The 10,109-nt window shown below is 33.8% G+C and overlaps 1 protein-coding gene across 1 annotated transcript; it reads left to right on the top strand.

Annotated features, from left to right (window-relative positions):
* The first annotated feature begins 3,165 nt into the window (after positions 1-3,165).
* LOC130719200 (uncharacterized) lies at positions 3,166-9,482 on the top strand. Its single transcript, XM_057569835.1, has 10 exons — positions 3,166-3,223; positions 3,529-3,615; positions 3,894-3,959; positions 4,521-4,628; positions 4,716-4,773; positions 4,867-5,154; positions 5,233-6,161; positions 6,247-7,464; positions 7,593-9,091; positions 9,432-9,482. Exons 1-10 carry the CDS (start codon positions 3,166-3,168, stop codon positions 9,480-9,482), a joined length of 4,362 nt encoding a protein of 1,453 aa, XP_057425818.1.
* Positions 9,483-10,109: the final 627 nt, after the last annotated feature.

Raw genomic sequence — 10,109 nt, 5'->3', positions numbered from 1 at the left:
TACTTGTGTGAAAATGGGGGTGTTTATTCCTTGGTTTTGAATCAAGTTAATAACTATGGGTAGTTTTTTTGTAGACCATAGTTGCACTATTTGATATCAAGGAAACTAAGAAGTTGGTAGGTTAATCAGTTGGAATATTAGGTAGTGTTTGTAGGTTAATGTTTATTTTGGCTTACTCTAAGCAATTTGTAGTCTTGTTTTGTTAACTACTTGATGACTAAAATTGTTTATGTAATGAATGTATGTATCCATGTTTATATATAAGTTGATGATCTTGTATAGTTCTTTGAATATCGAGTTATTATTTTGTCATATACATGTTATATAGTTTTGCTGTATTGTGTTTGGGTTTTTATTGACTTTGGAGTTTATGTTATTTAAGTACTTTTTATGTGAAAGTTTTTTTTGGGATAGAATTTGTATCATTAAGAGTAAAATGATTTCAGGGTTTCAACTTCTTTTGTTATATGTAAGTATTCAGTGTTCATGATCTGATACTATTTTGGTCTTGCTTGGTCTATTTCCTATTGTTTCTTTGTTGTCTTGATCTTTTATTTAGTCACAAGGGAGAGTTTGTTCTCTTGACCTATGTTCATTTATGAACGTTTCTGTTTTCTAAAATTATATAATTTCGTTATGTTGAAACAGCTGTTTTCTGTTATAGAATTATGGGAATGGTTGTGAGAATTTTGTTGTCCAAATAATAAAAGAGGTTGAGTAGGAATAAAGTAAATTAAGTTATATAAGTTGTGTATGGTTTGCGCATTGAAATTATAATTTCAGAGTCTTCACTCTTCAGAGTCTGGATTGTCAGAGTCTTCTACACCATCAGAGTTTCTGAGTCTTCAGAGTCTTTTGGTTGCCAGATCTTCTGGATCTTCAGAACTTCTGGTGACTGAGTCCATATTAGGGATTGTCAGAGTCTTCTGGATTGTCAGAGTCTTCTACACCATCAGATCTTCTGGATCTTCTGAAGTTTTTCCAGTGTTCAGAGTGAACATGGAGAATGCGAAAGCGTTGCTTGGGTCACTCTTTATGCACAATGCTTGTGATTTGTGTGAGACAGAATCAAGGTCAGAGCCTGTAAATAGCGCACTCATAAAAACACGTTAGAGTACCATAATTGTTCATATCAAAAGGTTAACTTGTAATCATCATATCATAGAGTTGTAGTACTAGATCAAAACTTGATCTTACAATCTCCCCCTTTTTGATGATGACAAAACTAAGATTTTTGATGAACAATTATTAAACAATAAACTGAATTCACTCAGAGTTTGGGGATATAGAATAAGATTTATCCTGATGTGAATAGTTTATCTTGTTCGTTCTGAATTCAAGCCACTGCTTGATTCTGAGCTTAGCTCCCTCTGAATCTAGATTCTGAGCTAAATAATATAAGAGTTCAGAGTGAAAAAACTTATGACATAGATGAAATAGAATAATCAGAGCGCATAATTATTCAGAGTCAACGGACAAGGTATCAGAGTTTTGGGTCGGAGTCAAACTAATATCACTTCAGAAGAAGTGAAATGTATTCCTTGTATTTGCCCAGTGACACATCTATGGTCATAAAAGTGGAACTCTTAAATTCTCCAAAAGAAAAATAAATCACACTAACACATCTTACACATCAAAAACTGGGTTGTACTCCCCCTTTTTGTCATAAGCAAAAAGCTTGGGGTGTGAAAAACTTAGCTTGAAGTACAAGGTACTCCCCCTTAGAGAATTTCTAAGTTTGAAGAAAAAATAAAATGATGCAAGAATCAGAGTTAGGCGAAATAAATAGAAGAGTTAATGCAAAAGAAGAACGTTTACCACCGGCCAAGGAAGTAATGAAAGGGGTCAGTTACCAAGAACTTAACCTCGAGAAACTGTAGAAGCATTAACTTTCAGAGAGAAAGTGAAGCCTATATAAAGCGATGGAGAAAGAGGGTAAGCTTCACAACTGGAACAATTAAAAAAATGGCATCATACATGGAAGCACTTGAAGAGCTCAGAAGGAAGGCCTGTGAGGAGGACTTGTTCCTGAACATAAGGCATCCAGAGGGTACAACGACCATATCAGAGCTAACGAGGACACTGCTTGAGGAGGACCTTCGTCCAGAGCTGAAGAACGACTTGGAGGAATTTCTTGCCTTCGTGGAAGAAGTTCAAGAACTCAGCCAGCTTGAGCTGAGGCTACTGGAAGAAAGGAAGACCATAGAGGAGAAGCTCAAGACAACAGAAGAGTTTCTGGAGAGGGAAGATCTGAACGTCAGTCTCAACAACATCCAGTATTTACTGGATCGTTTGGAGAGGGAGAGGTCAGAGCAGCGTCAAGAGTGCAGAAGAATGAGGAAGGATCCTCCATTCTAGACTTTAGGAAAAATAAAATGTATGATGTAACGCAATGTATTTTAATCAAATTTGGGTTACCATAAAGTATTAGTGGGAAAATTATTTTGTTCTTACTTTAATAGTATAGTATATGTAAATACCTGATTTATGAAGTATGTATAATTTTGTTATTTGAATTCGGTAGTACGCTATTTATGATAGAGGTTATATGTATTCAGTACATAACATAGGGTACTTGACTAAGAGAAGTTCACATAGCATTGTAAAAAGTTAACATTTATTAGTAAATTTTTGTCATTCGTGGAAAAGTGTTTTTAGCTTATGTTTGTTCTAGAAGCTATATTGGTACGATGACAAAATATAAGGATGAAGAGTTGTTTTATCATGTAAAAAGTGTAACGCATTAAAATTTTAAAAAATTGTGTACTAGAGAAGTTTTGACTTTTGTAATGAATTGGTTACTTTTTTGGGAAGAATCATTTTCATGAAAAAGTGACTCTAAGTATATTGGATTTAGTTTGCTATAGAGGTAATACCTTTAACACCCGCGGAGGCAAAAAAAACACATTTTCAGTATAAATATAGTACAACTAGGCTGTAAAATTTCATTTGTGAAGAGCATGTAAGCTAGGTGATCATTGTGTTTTGTTTATTGCCCTTATTTTCTAAGCTCTTACCTTAGATTTGTTGTCCAAGAGAATAGGTAAGACTTGAAGTATAACCAGTGAGGAACAATTGGTTTTTTTTCTGGCATATTCATTTAATTAGTATCATGTTTGTTAAATTTTTAGGTAATTAGTGTGGGCAGATTTGTGGTGCTTTGTCATGGCTGGTGTTCCTAGAAAATATAAAAGAGTAATGTCGTCCAGTAGCAAATCAACAGGTAAATATGTGTTCCTTCTATATCAATTGTGTGAAAGAATTATGATTAAAAGTGTTTGATATGAATATATGAAGAAGAGCTGAGCATATTAATCCTTTGTGTTTTTTTGGTAAGGTATTGGACAGGGATCGGTGCCCTCATTATCTGAAGAAAGAACAAGGGGTAACAAAAAGAAATGTTTTCCGAGAGGCCAAAGATATATGCGCCAAGAGAAATTCAGTTGAGTTAATTAACTTAGCATGTTAATTAGTAGTGATTATTTTGTTGTGAATGTTTTTTTTACCTTAGTTTTTATCTTTTGGTAGTGTGCTCAAGGGTTACCTCAAGTTTGGCTAATGACACTCTTTATGATGCTATGGATATTTCCTCGTCATCGGTGTCGACTAATGCTGGTATTTTTTCTAATGGTTTATAATGTGAAATTTTGAGTGAGTGAAAAATGTATAACTTGATTTGAGAAATTTTTAAGATAAGTAATATTCACTGTCAAATGAACGAATTATCAAAAGTGGGATTATAAAGATGACTGTTTTTGAGTTAGTAGTTTAAATCCAAAGGGATGATTTTGTGGATTATAAAATATTACAATGGAGGTTATTTAGGTGTCATATGATATGATATGAATCTGAAGTTGAAGAAATTAATATAAGGTATACTTTTTAAAGTCCAGTACAAGAAGATGGCGCGAGTGATGTTGGTGTGTATAATTGGATTAGTAGAGATGATAAGCTTCCAGGTATATAATATTAATAATTTTATGGCCAATTTTTGGTGTCTAGGACAGTTCATTTCCATTTTCCAACCATGATTTTGATTTTTAATTTAAAGTATTGTTTGGTAGACATTTGTGAATGGAATGTCACATTTGAGTTCAGTTCTGTGATTGTTATGTTTTTATGATGGAGCAGAAGAGAAGAAAATTAAATGCTCTTGGAATATCACATTTTTGTTCTTTAGAAAATGGTGGAACATAATGAAACACACTCTTAAAAATTTAAATGGTCCATATTGCTCCTAATTTATATGTGAAATATTTATCTCCAAATGGTTTTAAATTGCATCTTTTGTAAAAAAAACTTATTGACAAACTTAAATAAAAAATTATTTTATTCAAAAAATTCACTTAAAATAAAATCAATTATTTTTTTAAGTAAATATTTTTATGCATATCGCTTAACTTTTTGATCAATAGAGTAGAATTGCTTTTTTTTTAATGGAGGTTTTGAATAATGTTTATTATATTTTTTGTTCTATTCTTTCTATTTATGAAATAATAATAAATTGTAACTATTTGTAGATGAAGTTCAAACATTTAGTGGTTGTTCATCAAGTGATGAAAGTGAAGATAGTGAAGATGGTGAACGAGATGATATGCCTTGCAGTAAAAATTTAGATGAGTTTGAGGGTAAATTATTGTTTTATGATATAAATTTGTAATTAAAGGTTGATTGTGAAAAATTTTCCATGTAAGTGTTATTGAATTTAAATGCAGAATATTCTGATATTGGAGACATGAAGTATGAGTGTCAGTATTGTGGGGCTTTGCATTGGTATGCTGAAGGAGTTAGAAAGAAAAAGAATAATATTCCCACAATTTTTTCTCTGTGTTGTCTAAACGGAAAAGTGTTAGTTCCTTTCTTCAGGAAGCCACCGACTTTATTATGGGATTTGATAATGGGAAATGATGTTCGTAGTCGGGAATTCTTAGCAAATATAAGAAGTTATAATAGTGCTTTTGCTTTTACTTCATTTGGTGGAAAAATTGAAAGTGGTCTAAATGACGGAGGCGGTCCACCACAATTTGTTATTAGTGGGCAAAATTATCATCGTATTGGTAGCTTGCTTCCAAATGTGGGAGAGACTCCTAAATTTGCCCAACTTTATGTTTATGATACTCAGAATGAGATCCAAAATCGAAGTTCACACTTTAGGTACGTAAATGCTATTTTTTCTTATGAATGTTGTATATTATGTTTTAATGTTATTAATATTTTTGTTTTATTGTTTAGGAATTCGGATGGAAGTTCTAAGCTAAACAAATCCTTAATTGAAGATCTTTTGGCAATGGTTGATGAGTGTAATGTCTTGGTGAAATCATTTCGAAAGGTACGTGATTTCATTTCTATCAACCCATTGTTAAGGATTTCTCTAAGATTGTTTAGGGCTAGACCCAAAGACCCAAGAGTGTACAATTTACCTTCTGTGGATGAGGTAGCTGGTTTAATTGTTGGTGATTTTGATTCTACTGATTGTGGTCGAGACATAGTTGTTAGTTCAATGGATGGTACTCTTAGAAGAATTCATGAGACACACACTTCATTTTTACTGTTGCAATATCCTTTGCTTTTTCCTAATGGAGAAGATGGATATAAAGAAGATATTTTGTTTCGCCAAGATGGAGATGGTCGTGTTTTTAAAAAGAGAGTACGAGTATCTTTGAGAGAATTTATTTCTTTTAGAATTCATGAAAGAATGAGAGAGGATTCAGTTATATTGCGTAGTAGAAGATTATTCCAACAATTTCTTGTGGATTGTTATTCGATGATTGAGGCTCAAAGATTGTCATATATCAAGGGTAATCAAAAGACAATACGTCGGGACTTCTTATCTGGATTGGAGGAGGCTATGGAGAAAGGTGATGTCGATTCAGCATCAGTTGGAACAAGGATAGTTCTACCTTCATCATTTACTGGTGGAAGAAGATATATGTTTAACAATTGTCAAGATGCAATGGCAATCTGCAAACATGTTGGATATCCAGATCTTTTTATAACTGTTACTTGCAACCCAAAGTGGCTTGAAATTCAAAGGTGTGTTTCTGAAAAAGGCTTGAATGCCTATGATCGCCCTGATATCTCGTGTCGGGTTTTTCATATTAAAGTGAAGCAGTTAATGCGTGATTTGAGGAAAGGTCAATATTTTGGGAAAGTCTCAGCTGGTTAGTAATATTTCAATTGAATATAATATATATATATATATGTAGATATTGAAAAATATTATATGGGTGATTAATTTATTTATAGGAATGTATACCATTGAGTTTCAAAAGAGGGGACTTCCACATGCCCATATACTTATTTGGTTAGCGCCTGGTTCAAAGCTAACAACACCAGAGAAAATTGATTCAGTTATATGTGCAGAGTTACCTGATCCAGTTGCTAGCCCGAAACTATTTGAAGTTGTTTCTATGTTCATGGTCCATGGTCCATGTGGTAGTAGTAGAAAAAATTCTCCGTGCATGGTAAATGGTCGGTGTTCCAAATTTTTTCCTAAGAAATATGTGGATAAGACCTCATTTGACATTAATGGTTATCCGACATATCGAAGGAGGAACACTGGTGTTTTTGTTGAAAGACGTGATGTTCAATTAGATAATGGGTATGTTGTTCCTTATAATGCAAAATTGTTGATGAAGTACCAAGCCCACATTAACATTGAATATTGTAACAAATCGAATTGCATCAAATACTTATTTAAGTATATCAACAAAGGAGTTGATCGGGTTACAGTTTCAATGAAAAATGAATGTAATGAAGGACAAAATGTGCCGGAGGTTGATGAGATCCAACAATATTATGATTGTCGTTATTTATCTGCTTGTGAAGCTGCTTGGAGATCATTTTCATTTCGTATTCATGATCATTGGCCTCCCGTTCAGCGATTACCTTTTCATATGCCCAACAAACAAGTTGTATTATATGGTAATGAAGAACCAATTGATAGGGTCGTTCAAAGAGGTCAGATGTCTGAAACAATGTTTACTGGGTGGATGGTTGCTAATATGATATATGAACATGGTAGGCATTTGACATATGCTGAGTATCCGCAGTTATTTGTTTGGCATCCTAAAGATAAAGAATGGCGACCACGCAAAAGAGGGTTTTCCATTGGAAGAATGAATTTTATACCTTTGGGGTGTGGGGAGGTATATTATTTGCGTTTATTGTTAAATCTACAATGTGGATGCACAAGTTATGCCGATTTGAGAACTGTTGATGGTGTTGTTCGAGTGAGCTTTCAGGAAGCATGTTCTGCCTTGGGATTATTAGAGGATGATAAAGAATTTATTGATGGATTAATTGATTGTGCTGAATTGTCAGGTGGTATGTCTGTTAGAAAGTTGTTTATGGTGTTGCTATTATCTAATTCAATTGTCACACCAGGAAAAGTTTTTGAGGAAACTTGGAGGTTGTTAGCCGATGGAATTCTTTATAACCGAAGGAAATTACTTTGCAATCCAGGTATTTTTTATTTATTTATGTATTTGTTTATATACATGTATATATTTATGTTTTGTACATGTCATTTCTTTGTGGTTGTTAAAGTAATTGTTATTTTGACTTTATATAAATTGTTTTATTTTATCTAGCTTTGCGTTTGGATGATCAGACTTTGAAGACGCTTTGTTTGGTTGAGCTTGAAAAAATGTTAGTTAATAATGGGAAAACACTAAAGGATTTTCCTGGCATTTCGTATCCTATTTCAGATGAAGTCCCTCAGTTTGAGAATGTCATGTTGTTTAACGAGTTAAGATTTGACATTGATGATATGTCAGTTAAACATAATGACCATTTGATGAAGTTGAATAATGGTCAAAGGAAAGTGTATGATGAGGTTATTGATGCAGTTAATAAATCAGATGGAGGATTTTATTTTGTCTATGGTTCAGGTGGTACAGGAAAAACTTTTCTTTGGAAAACTCTAAGTTATAGATTAAGATCTGAGCGGAAGATTGTGTTGAATGTTGCATCCAGTGGTATAGCATCTCTTTTGTTACCTGGTGGGAGGACTGCACATTCGTTATTTAGTATCCCACTTGTGTTAAATGAGGATTCATGTTGTAATATTAGGCTGGGTAGTAACAAGGCAGAGTTGCTTAAACATACAAGTTTAATTATATGGGATGAGGCACCTATGGTTAATAGGTGGGCATTTGAGGCTGTTGATAGAACCTTGCGTGATATAATGGAAGTTGGGGATGTTTATGGTGGGGGAAAGCCCTTTGGTGGAAAAGTTGTGGTTTTAGGGGGAGATTTTAGACAAACTCTTCCTATTATCCCGAAAGCAAGTAGGGAAGAAATTGTAATGGCTACTATTAACTCATCAAGACTATGGAAATTTTGCAAAGTCTTAAAACTTACTGAGAATATGCGTTTGCATGGGAATGATTCTTTACATGATCGTGAAAAATTGGTTGAATTTAGCAAGTGGATACTTGATATTGGTGATGGTAATTTGGGTGATTACAATGATGGTGAATGTGATTTAGATATTCCACATGACTTGATGGTTCCCTTTAAAGATGATGCTGTGTCAAGTATAGTTTATTCCACCTACCCTGATATTCAAAGGAAATTTTTTGATGAGGAATATTTTATTGATAAAGCTATTCTTGCTCCCACTTTGGATATTGTTGATAGTGTGAACCAGTTTGTGCTTTCCATAGTACCTGGCAAAGAAAAAGTGTATTTAAGTTCAGACAGTGTAGTCAAAGTTGATGAAGATGTAGCCATTGATGCAAATTGGATAACCATTGAGTTTTTGAACGGCATTAAGGGATCTGGACTTCCTGATCATAGGTTGTGTTTGAAAATTGGAACGCCCATTATGTTAATGAGAAATATTGATGTTTCAGCTGGGTTATGCAATGGAACTCGGCTTATTGTGTTGGATCTTAGACCAAATTTGATTTATGGGAAAGTGCTAAATGGAAATAAAGCTGGCACAAAAACATACATCCCACGCATGACTATTGTTCCTTCTGATAGTGGTCTACATGTTAAAGTTCAACGTAGGCAATTTCCGGTGTGTGTTTGTTTTGCAATGACAATTAATAAGAGTCAAGGGCAGACGTTGTCTCGAGTGGGGGTTTTTTTACCGAGACCTGTTTTTTTCCCATGGTCAACTATATGTTGCGTTGTCGCGTGTGAAATCAAGGGATGGATTGAAAATTTATGTTGACCAGACAGAGGTTCGCCTTTGGAGCACACAAAAAATGTTGTTTACAAAGAAGTATTCAAAAATTTAAGCTGAGGTATGAAGATGAGTCAATTGCTAATTATATATGTTGGTCCCCTTATTTAAATTTAGTATAAGGTAGGTTTAGATAGTGACAATTTTTAAGCAAATACTATGATAAATAGTAATTTTATGATTTATGTTAACTCAATATTTATGGTAGTTGTTTTATTTTCAAATGAATCTCCAGATGGGGAAGGTGTCCTATGTACCATTTAATGGAAGGCATGGATTCTCATAAATGGTAAGTGATTTTAGGTGTACATTGCTTGAATGGATCTTGTAGCCGTGCTCTTGTATTGCTCAGTTAAATAACAGATTTGTTCAACTAAAATGAAGTATAGATGGCGTTTTTTGTACTCTAAGTGATGGTGTTGCAACACTCTCTTTTGGTGTAGGATATTGGTTTTTTTGATTGATGCAAACTCGTGAGCTCCCATTAGAATGGCTTTTGCTTCCTGGTTCCTTTTTCACAAGTCTACCTCTGCTGGTTATTTCCTGGAGGTACAGATTTTGTATTAAGAATTTGGTGGAAGGTTTGGTCTTGATTTTGGAAGGCTTGCCAATTGGGTTTGGGTTGAGTATTAGTTTTCTTTGTAAACACCCTTGAAAATTCCTCTTGACTTTTCAAAATAGGTACTCTTTTTCCTTGCTAGGTTTTCCCAAGGGGGTTTTATCCTAGAAAGGTTTTAATGAGGCATGTTTTGTTAAGTCTATTTTCAAGGGGGTATTAGGTGGGTAGTTTTCTTCTTTTATAGGGTTTTGGTATTTGTACATGTAAGTATCTGATTATTTAATTTATTATATGTAAAATGTTAAAGATGAACTTATTATGTATTCATTGGTTTCGTTGTTAACTTAAAGAAGC

Source organism: Lotus japonicus, chromosome 5 (assembly GCF_012489685.1).
Source record: "Lotus japonicus ecotype B-129 chromosome 5, LjGifu_v1.2".
Lineage (NCBI taxonomy): Eukaryota > Viridiplantae > Streptophyta > Magnoliopsida > Fabales > Fabaceae > Lotus > Lotus japonicus.
The sequence above is the reverse complement of the archived record's forward strand: the minus strand, read 5'-3'. Positions and strand labels throughout refer to the sequence as shown.